The 26,426-nt window shown below is 43.6% G+C and overlaps 5 protein-coding genes across 6 annotated transcripts; 3 read left to right on the top strand and 2 right to left on the bottom strand.

The window, feature by feature from the left end:
• Nucleotides 1–5,869: 5,869 nt before the first annotated feature.
• Nucleotides 5,870–7,285, top strand: cnr1 (cannabinoid receptor 1; the record flags this gene model as incomplete). The annotated part of the gene is made up of 1 exon (XM_079753902.1): nt 5,870–7,285. The coding sequence occupies exon 1, from the start codon at nt 5,873–5,875 to the stop codon at nt 7,283–7,285; it is 1,413 nt and encodes a 470-aa protein (XP_079610028.1). The 5' UTR covers nt 5,870–5,872.
• Nucleotides 7,286–10,050: 2,765 nt separating this feature from the next.
• akirin2 (akirin 2) lies at nt 10,051–12,548 on the top strand. The gene is made up of 5 exons (XM_079753540.1): nt 10,051–10,538; nt 10,675–10,803; nt 11,289–11,432; nt 11,520–11,591; nt 11,950–12,548. Exons 1-5 carry the CDS (start codon nt 10,361–10,363, stop codon nt 11,958–11,960), a joined length of 534 nt encoding a protein of 177 aa, XP_079609666.1. The 5' UTR covers nt 10,051–10,360; the 3' UTR covers nt 11,961–12,548.
• Nucleotides 12,549–13,758: 1,210 nt separating this feature from the next.
• rars2 (arginyl-tRNA synthetase 2, mitochondrial) lies at nt 13,759–19,429 on the top strand. The gene is made up of 20 exons (XM_079754103.1): nt 13,759–13,877; nt 14,091–14,164; nt 14,249–14,351; nt 14,551–14,637; nt 14,743–14,840; nt 14,925–14,980; nt 15,141–15,224; nt 15,317–15,393; nt 15,581–15,739; nt 16,091–16,197; nt 16,614–16,709; nt 16,988–17,048; nt 17,200–17,276; nt 17,408–17,532; nt 17,768–17,835; nt 18,102–18,211; nt 18,355–18,450; nt 18,582–18,656; nt 18,783–18,846; nt 19,319–19,429. The coding sequence occupies exons 1-20, from the start codon at nt 13,842–13,844 to the stop codon at nt 19,403–19,405; spliced, it is 1,740 nt and encodes a 579-aa protein (XP_079610229.1). The 5' UTR covers nt 13,759–13,841; the 3' UTR covers nt 19,406–19,429.
• slc35a1 (solute carrier family 35 member A1) lies at nt 18,906–22,928 on the bottom strand. 2 transcript variants are annotated; one of them, XM_079754104.1, is made up of 9 exons: nt 22,805–22,928; nt 22,386–22,566; nt 21,571–21,730; nt 21,114–21,266; nt 20,930–20,996; nt 20,659–20,835; nt 20,394–20,528; nt 19,915–20,085; nt 18,906–19,388 (listed from the first exon to the last, which is right to left on the bottom strand). In XM_079754104.1, exons 1-8 carry the CDS (start codon nt 22,812–22,814, stop codon nt 19,949–19,951), a joined length of 1,020 nt encoding a protein of 339 aa, XP_079610230.1. In that variant the 5' UTR covers nt 22,815–22,928; the 3' UTR covers nt 18,906–19,388; nt 19,915–19,948. The 2 variants fall into 2 exon arrangements, with proteins under 2 accessions (XP_079610230.1, XP_079610231.1); XM_079754105.1 differs by lacking the exon at nt 18,906–19,388 and having other exon boundaries at nt 19,466–20,085.
• Nucleotides 22,929–23,184: 256 nt separating this feature from the next.
• LOC307088168 (protein yippee-like 5) lies at nt 23,185–25,424 on the bottom strand. Its single transcript, XM_079753972.1, has 3 exons — nt 25,258–25,424; nt 24,969–25,141; nt 23,185–23,955 (listed from the first exon to the last, which is right to left on the bottom strand). The coding sequence occupies exons 2-3, from the start codon at nt 25,107–25,109 to the stop codon at nt 23,731–23,733; spliced, it is 366 nt and encodes a 121-aa protein (XP_079610098.1). The 5' UTR covers nt 25,110–25,141; nt 25,258–25,424; the 3' UTR covers nt 23,185–23,730.
• Nucleotides 25,425–26,426: the final 1,002 nt, after the last annotated feature.

The raw sequence follows: 26,426 nt of genomic DNA, 5'->3' as shown, positions 1-26,426 counted from the left end.
TCGAACTAGCAACCTCCCGGTTACAAGTCAACCCGCTCTACCGCTGACACACTTAGTGCAGCGACACCAAAGTGACCCGTACATTCAAGTGGACCACGGTAAACAGGACCACCTTGTTGTTTTTATTGCTGGGGGGGAGTGAGTCAGTGTAGGGACCATGAGATGAGCTATGAAATGCAGATGGCCGCTAGAACTGCTGTGATGAGCCATGGCTTGCCGCTCCACGAGTGGGTTCCTAAACTGAGGAACAAGACGCAGCAGTGTGTGCTGATGCAACAGGTCCAGCTGTCCTGTGTGTCAGATCTGATGAAGTGGGCAGGGTGTAAGAGGAACGGAGTTCCACCAGCCTGGTGCTCAATACATGGAGCTTATACTCCGCTCTGTCACTCACATTGGAATTAATAGTCAACATGGTGGGACTTAATTCAGACGGTATTACACAGTCGTATAATAGATTTATCTTGAAAACAGGTAATTGGTGCAGGAATGTTGAGAAAATGTGATGATTTGGGATTTAATTGGATAGGGCAGAAGTGACAACATGCTAAAAAGATAATTGTTAGTGGGTTGCAAGCTTGATGAGAAACATTTTATGGTATTGGTTGAGCTGATTTCCCTGCCGGCAGGGAAATGTATTCAGTTATCATTTGCTTTTTATATGTTGGCATACATTGTTGAAAAATGACCAGAAATTAGCAACCAGGGTGAAAAAAGTAACATTTCAGTTCATGAAGGCGTTACAGTGCTATCAAGGGGAAAAAAAGTCAATTATTTTTAAGGGTGAATGATTTGGAAGATTTCCTCTTAAAATAACCATGACATGAAAAGCTTTTATTTAATAAGCCGTCTAGACAACAGACTGCACACAGACGCTTTTATAAAACCTGAAACCCTTTGCTCAGTTCAAGTCTCAATGGGAAACCAATAGGATTGGGTCCAGGTATGGGGGGGGACGAGCTCGGAAGTAAAGCAGGATTGACCGTAGGTCAGGTTCTGAGGTGTATCGTTACCGTGGAAACGGGGCCTATTTCAGGCTTGCACACGCCGCATTATGTCCACAGGGGGTGTTGGGGTGGGATGGGGAAAGCGTTGTGTAACCTTCCCCAGGACCCAGCTCTGGACCTGGGCTCTGGGTCTGCCAAGCCTGGGGGCGGTGTCTTTAACGTGTGAGTGGACCGGGGCGCTCGTGGAGAAGAGCCTGTGATCACTGCTCTTATCTTCACAGGGGTTCGGGGCTGTTTGAGTGCGGCAGCTGGGGATGTCATTTGAACTGAATAAATCAGGACGTCTTATTGTGATCCATAAAAACTAAAACTTCTGCCAAAGCCAAGGCTATATTTTTGCAAATGTAATAAATGTAATGAACAGTCCACAGCTCATCAAGGTCTGGCATTTAGCTAGCGTCCTTTGTGGGCTCTCTGTGGCTTTGGGACAACCATTCATTTTAATATTCGAGAACATTTTGTTCAATTTCTGTCAAAGGGTGTGCTGTTCGATATTATAATTTGTAAGCGAACCATAACCTCCAATATGTGGGTAGTAAACAGACCTCTACAAACAATCAAGCCCAAGCTGCAAAAAAGCTATTGAGTCTTTAGTTACCATACATGGCTAGTGCATGATTATTCTCCACTAGATTCCTCAAAAATATGGTGCTTTTTTATACTGTTATTTATTCAGTTACTATCAGTGTACACGAAGTGGTCAGCAGTGCATCTGATTAATTATCTGTGTGTTTGTAGACAAACTACAGGGTTGTGTTCTTACTGCTGTTTTGAATAAGTGACTAATAAGAACACATTGATGATCTTTTTAAGCTTTAAAGTGTGTTCCCCTCACATGAGCAGAAATCAAGGCTACTCTAACACTGCAAGTCAATGGAAGCGGCTCACGGAAAGCAAATGCCAACCTTGCGTACTCCCCTTCTGGACACACAATGGATTGGTAATTGAAGAACTCATCTGAATCTGGGTAAGACCGACCGACAGCAAATTACAGATACCTCGGCATATCCCTTCAACATACTGAGGAGCCTACCAGGGAGACTGCACTGCTGAATATTCACTTTGCGTCACTGAAAGCTGAATGTCTTCCCCCTGTTTTGACCATATATGGACCAACTATTCTGTACTCCTCCCTCCGTGCCTGATCCTACACAACCATAAAAACGCTTTATTAAACATCTACTCGATGCTTGCCAAGAGGTCGGACTGAATCCTTACGCAACAGTCCACACACACAATACTAACGTACAAATGGACCTGGACCAGGGGAGATCCGCTGGCACCTGCCCGTGCCTTCAGCGCTGATGACTCAGGAGGTCTGCAGCGGTACGCTCTACTGCATCTAAATACATGTTGCATGGTGAACAAGGCTCTTTAGTCCACAGGGGTCTTCCGTTCTAATCGCCGGCTTACGTGATTGGCCGTCGCAACGGGATGTCGGTTGCGTTTCTCCAAAAGTGGATTCGTCTTCTACCATTCGCCAAAGGCTGCTGCTGCAGGTTATTTACGTAGCCCGATGGGCCCCCTCCCCCCCCCCCTTAAATGCACTGGCTTGATTCAGATAAATGGTTGGACTGGCGTTTTCGCCTCAACCCCTGATTTGCCTTACAGGTCCCCTAGAGTACTTCTTCAATCTCTCCTTCAATCCCTGACTGAGCAGCCGCCTTGATGTATTAGGTGGTCTCCCCACAGAGCCAATCAAATGCGTAGCTGTGCAGGAGGTAGGTCAGCCATTTTGTGGACGGCAGATCGGCCTTTCCGTCTTTGACATCATGTGCAGGTGTTCTGGGAACAACAAATGGCTTTTTTCTCATGTGCTGAATCCAGATGCAACCCCCCTCTCTGCGGCAGGATGACACAGGAGACTGTGGTCTGGATCAGAAGCCTGGTAGGTGGGTGACGGAGGTCCAGGCCTATAGTGTGCTTCGTAGCCGGGTCTATAAGTGACGCCCCTCCTGGTTGTCGGTCGGGTCTTGGATTGATGCTTTCAGACCATCCCTTATCGTCTGCAGGACGGTCCAGTGCTTACCAGGTAGCCCTCCTCCTTCCCGGACTGAGGATGCTCTCTTTGGGCTCTTGGGGTTTGAGTTAAGCCTTTCTCTGGCTCGAGTGCTCCTGCACTGTGTTGGCCATGGAGGACCCTAATGGACCGTCTACCTTGGCAGTATTCTTGTTTGGGAGCTGACTTCTCACTTTCTTTCTCCTTCAGTGAGCAGAACCCAGTCGTAACCTTGGCGCCAGGACTCGTACTGGAGCCACTCCGAGCACTCCAGGAGGGGGTGTGTCTTTCCTGGTCAAAGAAGGGCACTGTGGTTGGAGTCTGCCTGTGGCTCTGGCTGTGGCCTGCTCAGTAAGGTGGACCACAGGAGATCCACAACGGAATTCATCTGGGACAGGGTCTTCAGCCGTCCTCCCAGGGCTTCCACAACACGGTGAACCTTCTGAAGGCGATCGCCAGGCCGGACATCAGAGGTTCTCCGTGATGTCCTTAATCTTCTTAAGAGCCACCTGGTGGGGCTGGGTAAACATGGCTTTGAAGGCAGCCATTGTTGTCAGTGTAGGGAGTCTAGGAATGGAGATAGGACTGCGACCTCTGCAGACATGATGAAGGCTGATGAGGGGACAGGGTGTTGTTTGACTGTGGCGGGCTCAGATACACCTGAAGATGGCAACAGGGGCTGCTGCCCGGGCTGGCAGTAGGGGAGACACAACGTTGTGCTGGTGGTGCCAGTGTCTGTCCTGTTTTCATCACACAGACATTTGTAAATACAGGGCAGCCTTATGCTAAGAGTAGCCGACTGTCCAAACGTTTCTGGTCGTGCTGCTAAGCTCAGACAAATATGAAATAAACAATTGACAGACTGCTGTTCAGTTTTAGGATGCGCACCAATGATTCGCCAATAGAAACTATGACCCAGCACTGTATTATTATACCTTTTTTTAATATATAGTTTCTTGGTCACAGAAACGGCAAGAAGACGTGATTTTACCTACTTGGGGCCTAATAGGCTTTTGAAGCTGGTGATCCGCATGTATGTCCTTATCTCGTGCGGTGGGTATCAGAGGTGAAATAAACTTTAGATCCACATAATATCCACGTCTGTTGAGTTTTGGTGAAGGCTGGTCTCCTCGCTGCCAGCCCAGCTGTTACCGCAGATTACTTTGTTTATTTTCAGAGATCTACCTAATGTGCCTGCTCGCGTTTTCGTGAATGGATTGAAGAATTTACTACAGACTGTCCTGAGAATTTAATTCCATGGGTTTTGGTGAAAGATTGAATAGCTGCTAAGGGCCGTGTCATAATATCATATTAACTGATCGTGCCATACTAAATGAGGGTGAAGATGTGGAGTTGCATGTTAACACTTTTATGTTCCATAGGGAGTTTGGCTAAAGAATTACCTCAGAAGTACATTTAGTGAACAGAGATTATTGTTAATGATTTCAACAACACAAGTAACAGATCTTGTATTTTACGTGGGGAAAATGTTTGCATTCGACTACAGGCGCTGTCATTAGCAATCACATTATAGGTAAGATATCAAAACAACGCTGAACCTTTCTTTTGATGTAAATACCAAGTACCAAGAACACCACAATTCCATTCAATTAATTTACTTTATGGTAATGAATAGGCTAATGCACATTGAATACAAAGCTTGGATTTCAAACTCACCTGTTCTGACTGCTTCAGACGTAATCTGTTTTTTTTTGTGATTCTAAAATATGCAGCCTTTTATTAATCCTTTTATTAAGGATTAAGATTAATTTGGTTGCAGGTAACACTTGTTTTTGGTAGACATTGACCGTTTAGGTGGGGGAAATGTGCACTAATATTGTAGGCCTATAGCAATTACCACAATAAATTGTTAACCAGAAGACAGTGAATAATTAAAGCAGCACAGACATCTGGTTTGGATATATAAAGCCTAGGTTTTTGCAGTTATATTCCCTCCATCTTGATAGGCTTAGTTTTGGAGGGCATTAATAATTAAATCGGTTCATTTACTCCTGTTTCTATTCGCCTCCCTCGGTTATTCTCCATCGCAGTAGACACCAGCGTCGTGGGTTGGGCCGATCTGTGGAGACGAGCGCTCTGGAGCACGTGACCAGGGTAGAAAAAAGGCTCGGTTGATAAGTGCGCTCCTGCTCACGAGCAGCGAGACTCGGCCAGCTGCTGTCCAAGCAAGGTGCGCTCGCTGCAGGAGGAGAGGCGCAACAAGACAGGGACCGGCCACTTTTTTTCGCTTTGTCGCGCTGTTAAACATTTTGTTTATAATTGGGAAAATTACAATTGGAAATGTTTCTACAACATTTCACTCACTCAAATCGTTTTAGCGCCAGAGTTGGAGTGAAGGATAGTCCGCTGTTCGTTTGAGGAGTTTCTGTGGATCTGGGAAGATAATGTGAGGTAGATAACCTTTAGTTTTAAACCCTTTGTTTGGGATTGTGCTTTTTTTTTTTTATCAAGCTATGGTTTATTGTGTTTTGCTTTTGTTTGTTATGTTCAATTCATTTTGGTTACTCAATTGATATATTATTTTCTAAATGTAAGTAATTATCAATTTTTTGGGGTTGTTGATTGTGGTAAGTAGCTCATTATTATTTTCCATTTTAATTGAAAATAAGGGGTGGTATATATCATTTATCGTGAAATGTATCTTGCTTGCCAATTTAGACATGGTTTATGAAATGGATTTCTTTTCTGTTGTTTTGAATTTTCCCCCCAGAAATGTATTGCTTGATAATGTGATTTCTGCAGTTTTTTCCGTGCAATGAGAAAGGTCTAAAAAAATATTTTTCTTATATCCATTTGTAGGTACGCCAAACATCAAATTTGACTGCAATATCCTCCCCCAGACACAGCCATGAAATCTGTGCTTGATGGTGTGGCAGACACCACCTTCCGGACTATCACCTCGGGTTTGCAATATCTGGGCTCCAACGACGCCAAGTATGACGACCCCACCATCCACGCCGACTTCATTAAGGGCGCCTTCGGTATGCAGAAGCCCTCGTCCGCCTTCCGCAGCCACACGTTCCCCGACAAAGTACCTGCGGACGAAGATCTCATCCTCAAGGGCATCTTGCCCTACCCTACCAACGCCACGGAGCTCCTTGGCAACAGGAGCGCCTTTGGCGAGGATGGCGACAACATGCGCTGCAGCGAGAACTTCATGGACATGGAGTGCTTCATGATCCTGACGCCCAGCCAGCAGCTGGCCGTGGCCGTCATGTCCCTGACGCTGGGCACCTTCACCGTCCTGGAGAACCTGGTGGTGCTCTGCGTCATCTTCCAGTCCCGCACGCTCCGCTGCCGGCCCTCCTACCACTTCATCGGCAGCCTGGCCGTGGCCGACCTGCTGGGCAGCGTCATCTTCGTCTACAGCTTCCTGGACTTCCACGTTTTCCACCGAAAGGACAGCACCAACGTGTTCCTCTTCAAGCTGGGCGGGGTCATCGCCTCCTTCACGGCCTCCGTGGGGAGCCTGTTCCTGACGGCCATCGACCGCTACATCTCCATCCACCGGCCGCTGTCCTACCGGCGCATCGTGACGCGAACCAAGGCGGTCATCGCCTTCTGCGTGATGTGGACCATCTCCATCGTCATCGCCGTCCTGCCCCTGCTCGGCTGGAACTGCAAGCGGCTCAACACCGTGTGCTCCAACATCTTCCCCCTGATCGACAAGAATTACCTGATGTTCTGGATCGGCGTGACCAGCGTGCTGGTGCTCTTCATCATCTACGCCTACATGTTCATCCTGTGGAAGGCCCACCACCACGCCGTGCGCATGCTGAGCCGCACCTCCCAGAAGAGCCTGGTGGTGTACTCGGCCGACGGGACCAAGGTGCAGAGCACCAGGCCCGAGCAGACCCGCATGGACATCCGGCTGGCCAAGACGCTGGTGCTCATCCTGGCGGTGCTGGTCATCTGCTGGGGGCCCGTGCTGGCCATCATGGTGTACGACCTCTTCTGGAAGATGGACGACGACTTTAAGACGGTGTTTGCGTTCGCCACCATGCTGTGCCTGCTCAACTCCATGGTCAACCCGGTGATCTACGCGCTGAGGAGCAAGGACCTGCGCCATGCCTTCCTCAGCTCCTGCCACGCCTGCAGGGGCACCGGCCAGCAGCTGGACAACAGCCTGGAGTCCGACTGCCAGAGCCGCAACACACACTTGGCCGCCCACAGGGCCGCCGAGAGTTGCGTGAAGAGCACTGTGAAAATAGCCAAAGTGACCATCTCGGTGTCGAGTGAGACTTCCGCCGCGCCTGTCTAGTCGGGCTCTCTGACGGGATGTATGGGTGAAGGGTGGTCGGCCCCTCCAATCATTGAGGCATTGAGCACGCACTTAGAAAAGAACGATCCAGAAGAAAGGTTTGACAGAATTTCCTCTCCTGCGTCTAGCTATAGTGGTGAACTAATTATTTATGTTATGTTAATGTGCCAGTGTATTGTGTAGTGTTTCAGTGCCAAAGTGCCAAATGGTAGTGAGAGGAATTGGTAAGGACTGAGGATATGAAGAACTACAAGACAGCCATTAGTCTTTTTCTACCACAGACGTCATGGATTCCGATTAATGAAGGCATATTATATTTTTGTATTGTAAATTCTAAATCAATATATCTTCATCATTGGGATAAGGGGCTACTGACATTTTTATTCGTGGATATTTGATTCTGTCACTCATGTCGATGTGCGCGCTGCACAAGAAGGAGAGCAGATTATTGCCCCTTGTTGCTTGAGGATATGTGCGAGTCATATAATTTCTTGGAGAAAAACGACAACAAACTTTAGTCAGTTTTGCTTTAATTATAGTATTATTCACGTATCTTCTCTACATTTTATTCAACACAATCATTCGTCCCTTGATTAATGTCAACTGTATGAAGATAATTGAAGGGTCACTCTGCTGGTGAACAATCTGTCGAATAGCTTTTTTCTAAACTTTGCTGAATAAAACAGATTATGTTCTCTGCATAAAATTTAACGGCAGGAGAAAACAAAAAGATTCACATCTTTAAAGTAAGGCGCAACTATAACAACCCAAAAAATATACAGAAAAATCCTACATCTATGTTAAGATTCTATATTGTCCACTTCTTTACTCTCTAGCAGGTGGAACATTCTAGTAATGCGTCTTTGTTCAAATGTTTAGCTAAAAATTGTACAGTGTTTCTTGTGATAAGAAAAACGTGAAACAATAAAAACAAATGTTACATTTGAACGGCACATTAAATAATATTGCTAGCTTTCGCCTTAAGGCTGGACTCAGAGTGCTGGACACTGCTGTTAAATAAAGAGGTTTTGTCTGAATATAGCTGCTTTCTTCAAGTGTTTGGACTTGGATTAAGCCTTATATGTTTGTGAAACTATGTGGCTTAAGTAATTCCCCCACAAGCCTTTTGACAATTGCAGTTGAGTTGTTTTTGTGGTAGCCTCCTCTCAATGGTTGGGATAAATGAAAACAACCAATTCACAAGGTTTAGTGAAATGCTTTTTATGTAACTTCAAATAAGGCACGTCTCCTGTGAAATTGAAAGCAAAGCAAAGCAAAGCCAATTCATTAGCTGGTAAGCTGATGGGCATTATGTGTGCATTTATTGAAATCAACTGATGATCCCATCGAAGCAATTGGGGAATAATGATTTTCTAGTTGATTGTGTAATACTTTTGATCTGTACATCTCACAGCACAATTGTTCTGTAGTCAATTACCTTGATGTAAGCTAACCAGACAGCTATCTATCAGTATGCTTTCCTGCCTCTTGTATTATTGAGTATTCAAGATCAAAATGTCGATTGTCAAGTGGCTTCTGTGCAATGGTGGCATAACAAAGGACTAAAATAAAAGCAACGAGTCTCTTTTGTCTTGATGTTTTTGAGATCGTGAAAATAAAGACAAAGCTGGTTGACTTTATGAACGTATTCTTTTGTATTGGAAATATGTCGAATTGCGGGTAAAATCAAAACGCACAATGTATATTCGTTTTTACAAAATCTAATTATGAAAGAACAGAATGGAAGCTGAGCAGCCACCGCAAAACATGTGGAACATCTTTGGTGCCCCCATGTGGACAGTTCTCTCTAAAATATGTTGCCGATGGATCAACTCAGCGAATGTGAAACACACGTCACAGATGTTGCAATGCACACTGCAGGTTTATAAGTGTCACATTCGGCCAACTTGTATCCATATAGTTTTAAATACTACCAAAACAATCTGACTGATAATTGCATGCGTGTGTTTACAGTTGTAGAAAATATATAGCAACGTCGTAGAGACTTTTTCCTCTTTCTGACCCATGACAGAAGAACACGTATTTCAGGCTACCTGTTTGTAGGCATACATTGGTAAAGGTAAGCCTTTGTGAAATAATACATTTTTACATGTAAACGATGGGCTAGGCCATTACAAACTGTGAAATAAATAATCTTGTCTTGACTTCTCAGTGTGTTTATTGTATAAACTGCGTGATTATGCTGCTAAAAAAATATGTTATTATTTAATCATTGACATGGCATTATTATGAATTTATGATAATGACTTGTTGTTTATTACCAACTAAATATGTGTCATCAGGCGATCTTTGAACATAAGGATACATAATTGTAAGGCCAATTAGAATAACAAATGACAGCGATTCATAAATTCAAATAGTAATAAAAACGATAAACGATAATAATCATAATCATAAAAGTAGCCGAATAAAAATGAATCCATAATAATAATAGCTCAAGATTTGTTCTGTCTATGTTACCTAAATGAATATAAAAATACAGTATCTATATAAGCTATAGTACTGCCTTTACAATAGCATTCTCGAAAGAAAAACGGTGACGACACAAACGTTTAGAGAAACTTTTGTTTTTGTTTTGTTTCAAACAGACCCGATTTAAAAGGCCCAGCATGAATTGTGGGATATGTAGTTCGTTTTCTAGAACCAAGCGCAAGCGACCATAATGGTGATAACAAAAAAACATCAAATACCATCACGACTTCAGTGTTTGCGCATGCCCAGTACAAGGTAACTGAAAAGGCTTGTCTATGTTTGGACGGTCGTTTTAAATCGGTAGCACGGCATCTGCTGTCATCTAATTCCATACGCTATTTCTACAAAGTCAACCCGCACAGACAGTTAAATCTTAAACTTAGCAATCTGTCTACTGCAACATTAGTTGTCGGAAAGATAGTACGAGGCGAGAAAAACTGGTATCGCGCTGACGCCGGAAGCTCTGTATCTTTACCAAGCTAACGCTAGCTCGGAAAAGAGCAACAACTCGGCCTAGATTAGGGACAGCAGTTGGCTCTCAGCATTCTCTGTTGATCAGATTTTAGGATAATTCTCGGTACAATGGCTTGTGGTGCTACTCTGAAGAGGACCATGGATTTCGATCCATTAATGAGCCCGGCATCACCCAAAAGGAGGAGATGCGTCCCGATCACAGCTGCTTCCACTTCATCGCCACAGAAGTATCTGCGTATGGAGCCTTCGCCATTTGGAGAAGTGGTTTCCTCCAGACTTACAACCGGTAGGGAGCATTTCATTCAAAACATCATGCTTATAACTAATTATCCCATGGTATTAGACGTTGCTTTGCCCGATCGCGTTATCTGCCAGCTGGACCGGCGACTAATTGATATGTCTTCGATGACTTGATTTCTCAGAACAAATCCTCCACAACATCAAGCAGGAGTACAAGCGGCTGCAGAAGCGCCGACACCTGGACAGCCTTCCGCAGCAGGCGGACGGCTGTTGTCCCGTGGACCTCCAGAGTGCTCCGAGTGGGTCGTCAGGTAACGACAGACTGCCAGTGAGGGCCATGAAGACCAACCTCAGCCTGGGTTAGGCTGTGGGATGTTACAAAATGTCTGATGTTGTGACCTAATCAAACTATGTTGGTCACACAGATCCCATTGCAACAGAATGTCTATTCTGCAAATGGTCCACGAGATCCTCTTTTTACTAATGGGTGTCTCGGATATAATCATGTACAACGATTTTGTTTTACACAATTTCTAGTCTGGTTCCTTTGTCTGGTTCCTATTACTGTTCATGATACATCTGCAAATTATCCTGTAGATGCACACAGTACAAACCAAATAAATCCCATGCAACATACAATTAAATATATTTACGGGACATTAATATTTAGGGAGACGTACCATGGTGGTCTTGATATGAAATCATCTTGGCAGAACGACGCTGATTTTTCTCCAGCCCATGTTGCAGGAAGTGAAGCAACACACCTGTGGTGACCCTGTCTACTGGCTGTGTGCAGGGAGCTGCTCCACGTCCCCCAGCAGGAGAGAGCAGCCTCTGTTCTCCCTCAGGCAGGTGGGCATGATCTGCGAACGGCTCCTGAGGGAGCGGGAGGAGAAGATCCGTGAGGAGTACAACGAGATCCTGACCTCCAAGCTCGCAGGTACACTTGGCACGCCACTCGAGAACCAAGGTCCGAAAGCGCTGTAGCTTGACCCGAGTTTTATTCACGTGTTGTGTTTTTTTTCAGAGCAATATGACGCCTTCGTCAAGTTCACACATGACCAGCTGATGCGACGGTTTGGAGAGCAGCCTGCGAGCTGTAAGTAGTTATGTGATGAACACAAGTCTGGGTAGACAACAGTATGTCGAAAACAACAAATGTTACATTAACAGATGTTAAATGCAGATTGTGACACTCATTGATAATGATTTATTTCTGCTAGGGAAATGTAGCCTGTAAATTACACCTATTAAATTAAGACCTTGAAGAATGGATGCTGGATCCTTAATATCGTGATAATAAAAATAATGATTTACTATTCTTATATTGCCATAATATTAAAAAGTCATATTGTGCAATAAGTTAAGCTAACACTCTAAAAGCCTTACATCAAATGAGACGTACCAAGGTTTCAACACTGACCTGTGCCACGCTCCTCTTCTGTCTTGTCCCTCAGATGTTTCCTGAGTGTCGCTGCGTGACGGCGGATCACCTTACCTATTGCTGCGAGCTACTCCAGGGAACTGGGTCTGCTTGGACGTGCCTCCTACCTGTGCCATATTGCCTGTATGTGGACGCACTGTCTGCAGCCTCAGACAGTGGCGTCCACATCTGCTATCGCAGCTAGTGTGAGGGGGGCTTCCCGCTGTCTACCCGTTGAATGGACCTTTGACTCTCTTACCGATGGCCTCTTTTTACTGCCGTGTTGCTATTTATTTGGCTTTGTTTCGATGCCTCTTATAAGGCCACCTGCTACATGCATTGCTTTTTTCCCTGACAAAGTTGATTGTTTTGCAGAAGTGATCTTACCTGTATAGCTACTCTTAATGTACATTTTAAAGAAGGGATTGGTCACCTATGGGTGGTCGGATCAATAAACCTCTCAGACTGGACAAGAGAAATGTTTTTTCTTTTCAAGAATTGTTTCAATATGTATGGAAATTACTGGAATTCAGTTTGTATACACTGTATTCATTTTGTTTTGGTTATCAAAATATCAATTTATTTGCTAAATGTGTTGACATTGGTTCAAGTTAAATAAATTCTTTTCACAAATGTGTTAGTTAAGAAGTGTCATGTTTGCTTGCCTCTTTAGTTTAGTGACTTTAATGAGATTTGTTGGCAAGATGTAATGATTTAGGTGTACATTTTATTTTGTAACATTAGTACCAAAGCACAATATTTGAAGCGATACTATAGTTAATTTTCTTGAATGAAAAATAATCCTACCATATAGGCTCAGTCCTGAAAGTAGTGACCCGGGTTCGACTCCGTCCCATGGTCATAAGGCTGCATACCTTCTCGCTCAATCTAAACATACAAATGGAAAAATAATTCCAAAAAAAATAATTTAAAATAATCTGAGCGGATCGTTGGATTTACTCTTTTTTTAAAATTGTTACAATAAGTAAAAAGGGATGGCATGATAGTTTGTCTAGACCAGCATTACTCATTGCGCGGCTCGCAAGCCACATGCGGCTCGCCAAGCCTCTATTTGCGGCTCGCATGGCGGTAAAAATATATAGTGATATGATCATGCAGTGAATACAGATATTTAAAAAAAAAATACAAACAATTATTTAAAAAATAAATCAACAGCGGCATTAAAAGGTGGAAATATAGCCTTGTCTAGAAAATATTTTTAAACTTGCTCGGCTCTACGCTGACAGCGGGGTTGCCAGATTGGAGGTTTTCCTGCATAACGAGAGAATGTGCTCTTTGGATGGACTTATTCTTATTAACTTATTCTTCAATAGCTTCCATGTTATGTGACCCAGTGTCTCCACATTATTCCAGAAAATATCACACAGTCACACAAGTCTTAATTTTCCTCTCAAAGTGCACCAGATTGATGCATTCCAGGTTAAAAGGTACCAAATTTTCTTCCGGGGGAGCATGCCCCCGGACCCCGCTAAGGACCGGGTTCCCTCCACAGTTTCACAAAGTTCTGTGGGAAACACTGCTTCAGGGAGGACATATTATTAAGCAGGCATACTTATTTATGACTGGATTTATAGCTTTTGATACATTGCGGTAAAAATGGCTCTCCTGTTGACGTCGTCCTGTCAGTGCGGCTCTCCTGAAAAAAATAGTGAATACCACTGGTCTAGACGGCATAAAATGGTGTGGACGTGGGGGTTCACTTCAGCTGCGGCGGAGCACATTTCAAGCGAACCCTTTTTTATGTCTTGGTGTCGTCAGCAAACGAAGCCTTCTAATTGGCTGGGGGAGAAGGTGGCGCAGTTAACAAGGAAGTAGAGGAAATATCCAGTTGAAGCTGAGTCGGTTGCCTTTCATAATCAAACAAGTACATTAAAATGTGTGATTATTAAATGCAGTCTTGCGCAAATGGCTTGTTTCTTTAGAAGAAGCATTGCTGCAAAGGTATTTACTTGGGGACGTTGCTGTGAACTAGTGTGGTGCATGTGCACGTTTGCAATAGCTTGTCCGAAACTCAATAAAGCCCTATGATTAGTTTGTATGAGGCTTATGTTGTCACGAAGAACTATTGCACTTTGTCTAATTGTATCTATTCAACAAAGGTCCTTAATAGTCTGGTAGTAGTTATAGTTTATAATAATCTTTATCTATCAATAGCTGGCAAGGACATTACATCAACCAGAAGATGTCTTCATTCCAGACCTTCATGCTGCTCCCGTTTCAAAGAAACGGTAATGTTTTTGTATGTGTTATCTCGCCGAATCAGCTCAGCTTATTATAGCCATGTTCCCTAAAGTTTTTTTTTTTTTTTTCAGTCAATCTCCTGATTTCAGAGTTCCGGTCAGCACGCTCCGGATGAAAGGCATCCTACCGTCACACGGAGATGCGCAGTTGCAGGCAGAAGCGCTGGCCAATGAGGTTCGAGCATGTAGCCTACGGGTAGCAGGGTGACTACATTATCACACGGATGAACATACATACCCCAACATACTTTTTTGTAGTATATTTCTCAAATGTACCCTCTAATATATAGGCCTAAGCCATATAATCTTAGTGGGCTAGACATTCTCATTTTCAATAACTTATCTAACTTAACTATTTATACTTTCCTGCACAGTTGAATCAGGACAATGTAGTGGAAGAAATATCGACAGGACCTGGTGGGATGATCACCTTCAAAGTCCACCGTACAATTCTGGTGGAGGTATACTGCATTTGTTTACCTTTCATAGTCAATAAAACTGATACAAATATACTCTCACTTCTGTTTCACACTGAAAACTTTTCATGCCCTTAATATTGGTGTTAGAAAATGTTGGAGCCCTTTGGAGAAGAGGATGCGATGTTCGGCTTTAATAGTGAACTTTTCAATACTGTGAAGAAAGGAAAAACGCTGGTCGAATTTAGGTATACCTTACACACACCCACACACACACACGCGCACACACACACCCTTAGATGTTTAACCCATATTTGTATTTCATGCTACAGTTCTCCAAATATTGCAAAGAAATTTCATGCTGGACACTTGCGGTCAACTATCATAGGTGAGCAATTTTCTTTTATTTGTACAATAAATTAGTTGTAGGTAACATTATTAAAATCTTCAGAACTGACTACAGACATATCCAGGTTTTGTAAGTATTACACATTGTGGATTTAAAGTGGATAGTAAATTCATATTAATCTGCTATACTGTATGTCCAGGTAACTTCATCGCCAACCTCAAGGAGTCTCTTGGGAACCATGTTATTCGAATGAACTATCTGGGAGACTGGGGCATGCAGTTTGGTGAGGGAATAACACAAATGCCTTCTTTGATATATTTCTATGTCCTCAAAGCTGGAACCATAATCATAACTGTCTCCTTTGACGTGCTTCAGGTCTGCTGGGGGCTGGCTTTGAACAATTTGGAAGTCAAGAAAAATTGAATGTGAATCCCTTACAACATCTATTTGATGTGAGTTGAACATGGCTTTTTACTGAGCATTTGACACCCTCAGTATTGCATGTTAGTGTTTTATGGGTTTGTTATTAATGTGTTATCGTATATACTGTAAAAATCCTACTTGAATGGATATTTCCCAGTAAGGACAATGTGGCAGTTAGGTGTCTTGTGTGCGAGTGACGTGTCCTTTACCTTCAAGGTCTATGTTCAAGCAAACAAAGAAGCCGAGCACAATAAGGAAGTCCAGCTGGCCGCCAGAGAATTCTTCCAGAAGTTGGAGCAGCATGACAGCCAGGCCATGTCACTATGGCAACAATTCAGGGAAATTACAGTGAAGGAGTACCAGCAGGTTTACAAGGTACACGTCCAACGCACAAGGTCACAACGCATGGGGTCAATTAGGGTTTATAACCGGTCTGGAAAGGCAGGGGGAGAGTGGTTCAACACTCCCTGAATAATGACTTCCTTACTTCCTTGATATGATGCCTTTCCAAGTGAAACCTGAAGCTATGAAAATAACCTGACCGCCTTTTCCCTTGAAGTAAAACTACCATGAAATATCCCCTCAATATTTGTGTTTAATCAGTTGTGACCCATGTGTTGTTTAGAAGTGAAGCAGAGAGAAGAGATAACATCATTGTAGCAAATGCAGTCAAATGTGTTCTTCTTTTCCCCCATTGAGTGAAGTTGTGGCCTCAACCCCTTTCAGCGGTTGGGCGTTCCCTTCGACGTCTACTCCGGGGAGTCCCTCCACCAGGAGCAGGCCCAGGAGGTGCTGCGGCGTCTCCAGACCCGCGGCCTGCTGAAGACCACAGAGTGGGTTCATGTAGGACCGCTCACAGACACATGGAGTCATTCCTAACTAAACACAAGAAGTAATGAGGCCCAGGGCGTAGAGGGTAGCACATTGCTGCTGGTTTATAAGTGACAGATATATAATGGGGTTTCTTTTAAAGACTGTTAAAGGGTACGGCCCCGATACACAAACAGACTGCCTTAGACACCGAACTACGTCACTGGGCTGTTGATATTACGAGAGGATATCGACAGGGTGCTGGTGTTGCATGACGTTTCTGGCCTGAAAATGGGATGACAGGCCAAAGGACGCAACAGGCTTTGATCAGACCCGGGTTCCTATTATCAGAATTGATCTTACAAAAGATAAAATCCCTCACATCCTTCCCGTAGACTCATAGACGGCCTATGTTGGGTTCATATTGTGTGTTTTGCAGGAGGGGAACTAGTGTGGTGGACGTCTCCGCAGAGGGCGACATGTCCAGCTGCTCTACCGTGTTACGTAGTGACGGCACCTCGCTATACATCACCAGGTCGGTGGCTGTCGTCCAGTGATGGGAGGGCATGCGTGCACACGCACGCACACTTTTGAACATGCTGTTTATATTCACTTTTTACATCACTCTAGTATAAAGCAGTCACAAAGTTTAATGTTCAAGAACCCGCTCACTTAATTTATGCAAAACAACCAAGGCCAATGAGAGATAAGTCTGTATTGAAAGTATCCTTGGACATAGACATGTGCTTATGAGGTAGTGCTCTTGATGAACTGGTTTAATTATATTGGAATTTGTTTGTTTTGTATTTGCAGAGATATTGCTGCAGCTATAGACCGCAAGGAAAAGTTTGATTTTGATGAGATGATTTATGTGGTAAGCACGCATGTGTGCTTGAATGTCCTGTAGGTGCGGTTGTGTGTGTGTGTGTTTGTGTGTTTTTCGAAGGCTTCAATGTACACAATGTGGTTTGAAACATAAACATAATTAGATCGTATTTTTATTGTTCTCTTTTTTCCTTTTGAAGACAGACAAAAGTCAACAGAATCACTTTCAGCATTTGTTCCACATCCTACGCCTCATGGGACATCCTTGGGCTGAGAGGTAGAGAGAAAACACACTGTCATGTCCCCACACACTCGGCTACAAAACAAGCTTCTACCAAGCTATTGCTGACCAGCAGACCATCAGGGTTAGTGTGACCTGTGTGTGTGTGTGTGTGTGTGTGCGCGCAGCTGTCGGCACGTGTTCTTCGGCCTGGTCCAGGGCATGAGCACCAGGAGAGGAGAGGTGGTGTTTCTGGAGGACGTCCTGGACGAGGCCCGCGCCCGGATGCTCCACAACATGCAGCAGGCAAAGAGTAAAAATAATTTCCTTGGATAGAAAACAAAACAAAAAAAACAGTTTATAGCAGTTTAGTCATAGACCAGTCCCAGCAGGTGTTCAGTACCAGCATGTCAGAACTCTCCCTCGGTGTGTGTGTGTGTGGTGGTGGCGAGCTGCCCCTCACCGGCCATCCACCACACACACTCCACACGGAGTAAACAAGATTTCGCACAAGTCTGTCCCTCACCGTCTCCAAATGTATCCACCAGCCACCAAGGAAATGGCCGACCCCGGGGACACGGCGGAGAAGGTCGGGATGAGCGCTCTCGTAGTCCAAGTAGGTTCACTCACCGTCAAATAAGTGGGATGAATGTTGTGGATGCTTTTACATTTTTGGTCGTCCTTTACATATGCGCTGAACTAGACTGCTTACGATCACTTCTCAAACTCCCTCATATAGTGCCACCTGACTCGCATCCCGCGTCGTCATTGGCCAACAGGGTTGTTGTTGATATCGCTCGTAAGATGTTTGGGCATTAGGTCAGAGATCTGTGGTATGCGTCTTGTGTTGGGCTCTGGTTGATGAGGTGTCTTTCCATTCAGGACTTTAGAGGCCCGCTGGAGGCAGACTACAGGTTCGACTGGGACCGAATGCTCCAGGCCCAGGGCGACACCGGAGTCTTCCTGCAGTACACACACGCACGCCTACGAAGGTAGAAGCCACTTCTGAAACACCTAAACAGCTTGTGCACAAAAGTTTGTCACAACCCAACTGGTTGTTTATAAGGATGCATGTGTTCATAAACCAGTTACTGTTGGATCAGTTATGTGTGATTTGTGACACTGTGTCTTTCAGTTTGATACGGACTAATAGCACCATGGCAGCCAAGGAAATTGATCCTTCGCTCCTATTGGAGCACAGAAGCATTGCTATCCTGCAGCATCTTCTCCGGTAAGTGTGTGTGTGCTCATAGGCCAAGAACATTCAAGCCCCTCAATAAGAGTTTGATGATCTGCAAATCATTAAATGATCTATAGACGCATCTCTATTTATTAGTGTATTTTGGTGTCTCTTTCCTTCAGTTTTGATGAGGTACTATACCAGTGTAATCGAGACCTGCAACCCAGACACCTTGTCACTTTCCTAACCAAGCTCAGGTGAGCGTACATGCTGTTGAACCCGTTCTCCGGGTTTCCATTGTGCTTCATCTTATGATGGAAACATGTGATTGCAAAATGTACCCGTCTACATTCCCTGAATGGATCTGTGCTCCGTCTGTCCAGCCACCTGGTGGCATCTGGTCTCAGGGAGCTGCCAGTCAAAGGAAGCCCTGACGACGTGGCCCAGGTGACCTTGTCTATTGCATACCTTATTGTACACATATGAGCGTGGTTAAACAGGTTCACTGACATTCATGAGTCATTTTTTCTCACGATCAATTTAGTCCGTTGAGAAAATTGCACTATATACAAAAGTTAACTTTTGAAGTTTGTTTCCATTTATTTGTACACATATTCGAATTTGCTAACAATTCTTGATATTGTCCCAGCCCAAATGTAGCTACCAACCAAAAAATATTTATTAAATATTATATATTTATTAAACATTAATATATAAATAAATATTCTCTATTCTTAAAAGGGGCACCATAGGCCGGCACTATTACAAAGACTCCAGATGCAACACCTAAATAGGAATATACCGTTCAGTAACAGATGGCAGAGACGCTTACTGGCCGCATCGTCCCACTGGGACAAAACCACGAGAGTGACACCGAGCCACAGTGACTCAACGTTGGCGTTTGTTTGTATTTCAACAGGCCCGGTTAAGACTGTTCAGCGGTGCCTGCTCAGTCCTAGCCAGCGGAATGAGGATCCTGGGCATTAAGCCTGTGGAGAAAATGTGAATCTATTCAGACTGAACCTTCAAAGAACATTGTAAATAAAAATGTTAGATTCAAAACATATTCCTCTGTTCATTCATTTATTTTTTTCAAGTGTAACAAAAGGACTCCTTTCTTTCTGGTGGTTATATACTTTAATTAAAGCTTTGATTTGCTTTACGTTTAAAAAAGAAAGGAAATGGGACTTAACAAAACATTAAGAAATCACAGCATCAAAGTAGACAAAAGGTACAATAGAAATAGGAGCCGACATGCAGTCCGTTGTGATTGGGCACTCTTTAACAGTCTGGTAGAATGAAAGCCTTGATTCAACAGGCTTTATCGTGAAGAGGCCAAGTCCCATCTAACCTTTCAACACATGGACCCTCTAAATCGACAGCAGTGGCCTGGCATTAAGCCAGTGTATTTACAAGTCACCACAAATCAATGTTATTTTAACATTACCCTCCATCTGTTGTACTTGACCTTCGGACTGAACGTTGACGCAAATAGAATACAAAACAAGAAAATACCAGTCCATTGGAGGCCTTCCAAGGTCCCACCCCTTCAGACAGTGATCAACTTCTGTTTGATCTCTGTGTCGTCTGCGCTGTACTGGGGCAGCTTGGCTGCTTCTTGCTTGGGCAGGCCATACAGGTAGATGGACACGCACACCATCATGGCTCCAGAAGCAAAGGTCACCGCTGGGAGAGAGCGAGGGAGCACGGTAAGAGATGCTACTTTAATCCACACACGATCAAACAACTTTTGATAAATCAAAAGTATGCCATGATAATCCAGGCATCTTATTTCTTAAATACACAATCCCAACATTATATTAAAGTGCCACATACTAAAGGACCCCCTTACAATTGCACTTGATATTTTACTTAATAGAAGAAGACATTAAGTCTTATTATTTGCATTTGTTCCAAGGCCGTTCAAACAGTGATGAACAGCTCCATTGGATGGCATTGGCACGTGGTGCACTGCTGAGCTTAGGAGGACTCACTGATCTGCAGACCGAACAGGAGGACCGACGCCACAGTGGAGATAACGATGGCGGCGGCGGCAGAGAAGCCCTTCATGATGTTGTCCGTGTACTTCACCACAACCGAGGTGTACAGACCCCCCACACTGGCCAGGACTGGGGGCAGGTGGGGGGTTATAGTTAAAAAATATATGCATATATATATATATATATACACAGAAAAAAGGAGAAGACAATGATAGGAACATCCTCAAACACATCCCTGTGTGTGTAGTGGGCCACTTACACACAACAAAGCATACCCAGGGGGTGTAGCCGAAGAAGAAGCCCTTTTCCATGACATTGGCGCCGTCTGTCACACACACTCCGAACAGCGTGACCGCGATGCCAGAGATGTACATCTGGATGTTCCTCACCCACAGGGACGTGTCGGAGCTCTTCAGGACCTTCTCAAAGTAAACACCTGGACCACACAAGCACAGGACCCCGACACTCAAACGTGTTCATGCAATATATATCCAGATCAGAAAGCAGGTTCCGTCGGTGTGGTGTTTTACCTGCAAACCCAGAACAAATGACGGCGATCGCGATGGCTACAAAACCCAGAAAGGGGTTTTGTTCGATCTGAAAGGTTGGAACACAAGTCAAAAACCCGGGCAGGAATTATATAATTGAAACTTTAGCAATAACAATGAAATTACGGCGTTTCTTTTACCCATTCTGGCACCCATGTCATCCTACCTGGACTTTAGTGGCTTCTGCAGGCTTCCATTGAACCAGGGTGACCCCAGCGCATAGCATTAGGACTGAGAACCACTGCATCCTGCTGAGGGAGCGGTTCAGCATGAGCACCATGCACAGGGCCGTGCACGGGATCTTCAGCTGGTAGGTCACCTGTCCACACACAAACATACCAAGGAGATGTCTTGGTGAGAGAAGTATACACGTAAGAAACATCGATTCTGCAGTGGCCTTCGCCGACTACGTCTCCCAATTAAAATGAATGTTATTCATGCTGGAAAAGATACACACTGTGAATGCAGATTGAGATCGTTTTCTATGAACTATTCGAATACACCTTTTGTAAAACGCTTGGATTAATGCCATATCTTGAAATGATTTATTCTGGCCAGCTGTTGTAGCCCTAGAGTTCCCACGGCCACAACAAAATGGTAACCAAATAAGTAATGGTTCTTACCTGATACACTGCTGCATCCAGGTTGCTTAAGGCCAAGAAGGCCATGTTATTCTGCACAGCATACACCACTGAAGGAACGCTGAGTTTGAGCAGTTCTTTGGGGCTTTGAAATACATGTTCCACTACAGATTTCTTCAACCGACTGGGGCTTCCTGTTTCTCTGTCAGAAAAACAAGAAAACAATGTTAACAAAATCAGCGGAAACATTCTTCTATAGCTGACAAATTTCATTTAATTTCAGCAAGTTCACTGCTGATGGGTAAGTGTCAGACTAGCCCCATTTGTGCATTAAAGATCCAGCTTATTATCATTATGTTAATACTAACCTTTGGTTCACACGGATCACATAGCAACCCTTTCAGTAGAAAATAACCATGTTTCTTTACTTCACAGGTTCATAAAAGGCTTTTGAACATATGGTATAGATTATTGTATGTCATTTTGTGGGGCATAGTGTGTTCATACCAGTTGAAACATATTTAAATCCATAACATATCCCCTTAATGTCTGCAGTTGTCCATTATTTGTTCAACGCTTGATTTCAAACAGGTTTGGGGGATATTGTGACATAGGTAGGTCAAGTAGAATGATACTGAATGTTTGCTTTGGTATTACAAAAGCCCATTGAAACACCCTTATAGCCGTTTGTACAGCTTCTGTGAGGAAACATTTCAAGGTTTATCAAGACTCTCAAACATTAATTATTATAATTTTAAAATAACCATCATGTAAAGGGTTTGCCTCACACTTGCCAACACCAGCAGTACATATTACGACACACTGGAACTACTGGGGTGAAAGAGGGTTATTCTAACCTCGCCAACATCCCAAGACTCAGTATTAATTTGATGACTTCAGTGGTGCACACAGCAGTGGTGGAGAAGTACAGGTCCCCTGATGATATCGTCCTGGTGTATCGCAGGGCCACAGTGTATGTCGCTGCCACCAATGTCATCACAGACAGACAGTACAGCTTGAACGCCGCACTCACCGGCTCTGGCAGCGAAACATAGCAACATTGGAAATGAACAGGAAGTAATGCAATGCAAAGGAGCAGAAAACATGATATACCAATATATCAATTTAACTTAAACGATTCGGTTACAAATAAAAAACATGCAACATAACGCGAACGTTGATTGCGTTGAAAAAAATCTTCAACATTGACGTTTCATCTGCGCGTTTTTTTTTTCTGTTAAGGCAAACAATTCACTTGAATAGGTTTGCAACTCACCGTTGGCCATTGTTATTGTTGTGTGTGTACTCGAAAATGAAATAAGTTCCACAAGGATAAATCATGGAACGATATGTTCCAACATTGCTCAGTAAACACTATCCTCTCTCCGGCATACTTCCGGTTAAGCCCAAAATGCAACGGGCCTCCTCCTTCCCCAGGGGTGCGCTTGTTTCCAACACCTTTCAATGCCGACTTCAGTAAGCACACAGGTGGAATCTAATGATAACAGACCGTTTATAAAGAATTTGAAAAATACTAGACATAAACACGATTTAATATTTCTCATCATGTCATTCACAAGACATTGCACAATTACAGCTTTCTAAGCTGTACTTTTATCATTTCTGTGGATGCATATTCAGATTTAAACAGAAAATAATAAGATTTGCCTTGAAGGATTTTTATTTTGTTGTAGTTTCACAATTTAAAAACATTCGGTTGTACAGAGTTAAAGTTAATCATCAGCAAATGTAAACCAAATAGAAAGAAACAAACACCAATTGTTCTTTGACTTTTAACAAGATTATCTTACATCAAGCCTACACTTGGGATGCCCTGGAAAGCATTCCTTATTAGATTTCCCAGCGGAACATTGAATACGTACCACCGAAACTAATGTGCTACTCTGCACGTGGTATTTGTTAAATGAGAGGGCCGGCAGGCAAATTCAACAATATGTCTGTAGCATGTCAAGTGTTATTTGATCTTTGCAAAGATTAACCAAACCAAACCTAAAACCAAACCACGGTAACAGCATGTGCAAAGTGAGAGAGGTTGGACCATTGCAGTAGCCCATGTTGAAACACCTATTCTGCCGTCAGCTCTGAGTGTGTGGCACTCTTTAACATGTAAACAAACAACAACCTAGCTGGGAAGCTGCGGGGAAAAAAAGGACAAGAAATAAAAAAAGACATCTGGCAGATTCAAGAGTTGGAGTCCGAAGGAGTCCGCTCGAAGCCCTCGCTCTCCCTCACCAGCGCCCTCTCCAGGATGACGCGGCCCTCCTTGTAGCGCTGGCTGTCCTCCGTGGCGAACTCGTAGAGCCAGCCCACCTTGCTGTTGCAGTTCTTGCAGCTCACGTCCCGCACCATGTGCCTTCCGGTCAGCATGACGCGCTCCTGCACGTCGCTGTGCTGGAGGTTCACCACCTGGGGGACAGGGCACACGGAAAAGGGTCATTCCCTCAGAGCTATACTATGGGGAACGTTTCAGAAAAAAAAAAAAAAAAATTAACGATAGTAATGCTTGAGAATGTATAAAGATTCTGTTTATTTCTGATGGTTACGATGCTCATCCCTGTATCCTTTAGGTTAAGGTTGGTTGGTCTTCTCTCGCTGAGAGACGCATAACCCTGAGCATTTGTTTAATTATGAAGCCTGTATTATGTTACATCCATGTTGATTGGACCTTTGGCTGACATTGAACTGGCTCCAAGGGCTGATGCTTCAGGAACATCATGCCAGGACCGATCATGGACAGAGGGCGTTTAGTGTTGGACTCATGGAATATTTTGCAATGTCACCTAAAAATCAATAGACTTATACCTTTTGGACACTTTTTTAATTTCATTATGAAAACGAGGGTCCCTCTTTCAATGATTCTTCTGAGCATTATAAATAAAGGTTGAATAAATGAATTTATAGGAGTGGTTAGAAATTATTTGTGGCTACTGACCACACAGAAACCAATCTGCCCGCTACTGCAAATAGTCTTCTCGTTTTCATAGTTATCTTGAGCATGTGTATGGATGTACCTAGCTTCCAGCATCATCCCCTGACATATTTGACCAAAATAGCTTTGAGTTATGGGGGCTACAATAACCACATTTGAAGGATAGCGGTCTAGTATTAATATTACTCTGCCTATAAACAGATTTTCAAGCAGATAAACACCAGCTTTGTTTTTGTATTCAAAAAATACATTTTAGTCAGACAAGCCACATGGGGATATCGACATTGGTAATAGTGACCTGAAGAAGGGACCTAATAAGGACTCAAAGCCTATGGTTGATAACGTTGGACATAGTGTTAGGCCTATTATTGCTGTATGCTATGGTCCTCTATCTTTGATGGCCTTTTTGTATTATAAATTGCAGCCAATCCAATGGCCTAAGAATAGCCTATGCTTTGGGTTAGTCTGGAGGTCAATGAGGTGGTGCTACCTTGTTAAAGAGGAAGGCTCGGCCCGTGGCCCCCGTGAAGCGCGTGGAGATGAGCTCCGCGCGGTTGGTCAGCGTCGTGTCACAGTTGGCGCAGCAGAACAGCCGAGTGCCGCCGATGTGGTCCAGAAAGATCCGTCCCATGCTCTCAACCACTTAGTTAATGTATGGCAAACCTTTAAGGGGAGACACAACCATTTATAATTGAGCCATGGTCTCGTAGAGTATCAGCAAATACGAGTTGCACATGACGTAGCATACGATGTGACAAATGCTATATAGCGTTACACACTAATGATGTGGACGGCGGTGTGGCAGCAAATCGCCCGACCAAATGTCTTCAGTCCCTCGTAGTTCAGAATATTCTCATCGGTCAACTTTTTTTTCCTTTTCAGAACTGTGTTTTTCCGTTGTACACTAGGTTAAACTGTCGTCGTAGTCCACATTGTGTTTTGGTTTTTCGGCACAGCTGATGTGAAATGATCAACATCCGGTGTCGGTGACGAAGGCACGTCCTTAACGTTTCCTATCAAACCACTAGGGGGAGCAGGGTACTGAACGAGCTGGAGGAAAAGGGGATGGAGAAACTATTTTTGCTCTGGCAAGAGATGAGGTCATATGCGTTCTCACTGCAGTCTGACCGAAAACTAGTTATGTCAGAAATAACGGTCATAGATTTAACAATTGATTGCGTGAAATGGTAACGCGTTGAACATTATTTTGGGGTGCTCCCTGCTGTAGGATATAAAGCAGGACATAGAGATGTCATACAGCATACCATGATGTCATTTGACAACAAACTCCTGTACACTCCTAGAAAAGCATACATTAGATAAATTAGATGATCAAAGATGTACATTTTTATATATATATATATATATATATATATATATATATATATATATATATATATATATATATATATATATGTCATACGTGTTATAATTATATTATGTGTACGATTTATTAAATATACTTTATAAAATGTATTTATGAAAGTAGCTTTGTGTGTGTCTGTGTTTGTGTGTGTGTGTGTGTGTGTGTGTGTGTGTGTGGGGGGGGGGGGGGGGTCATGTGAGTGTAATGTGCGCTTAATCTGTAACAGTGAACTGGTTTATTCAGAACATTGTCTTGAATACTGGTATTCAAGGTGAAAGTATTTTATTGATCCTTTTTCATGAAACAAAGGCCTAGTCAAAGTCGTGTGCACAGAGCTATATTATGCAGGTAAATTTGCATTTTTTCCTTAATAATTCCAATAAAAAAGGAGTTAAATATTTTTGATAACAATGCCGATATGCAGTTCAGTTCATAAGCTTATGTTCATGTCTTGAGCGATCATTCACTCCTCTAAAAATGCTTCTTCATCTTCCACAAAACCTTTCCCCTGCACACTGTGTGTCATCTCCTGCAAACAAAAACACCACAAGGCCACCCGTCAGAATGTTCCAGATGTATGGC

Source organism: Pollachius pollachius (assembly GCF_949987615.1).
Source record: "Pollachius pollachius genome assembly, chromosome: 16".
In the NCBI taxonomy this organism is placed as follows: domain Eukaryota; kingdom Metazoa; phylum Chordata; class Actinopteri; order Gadiformes; family Gadidae; genus Pollachius; species Pollachius pollachius.
Note: the sequence above shows the minus strand (reverse complement) of the source record. Positions and strands in the feature narration are given on the sequence as shown.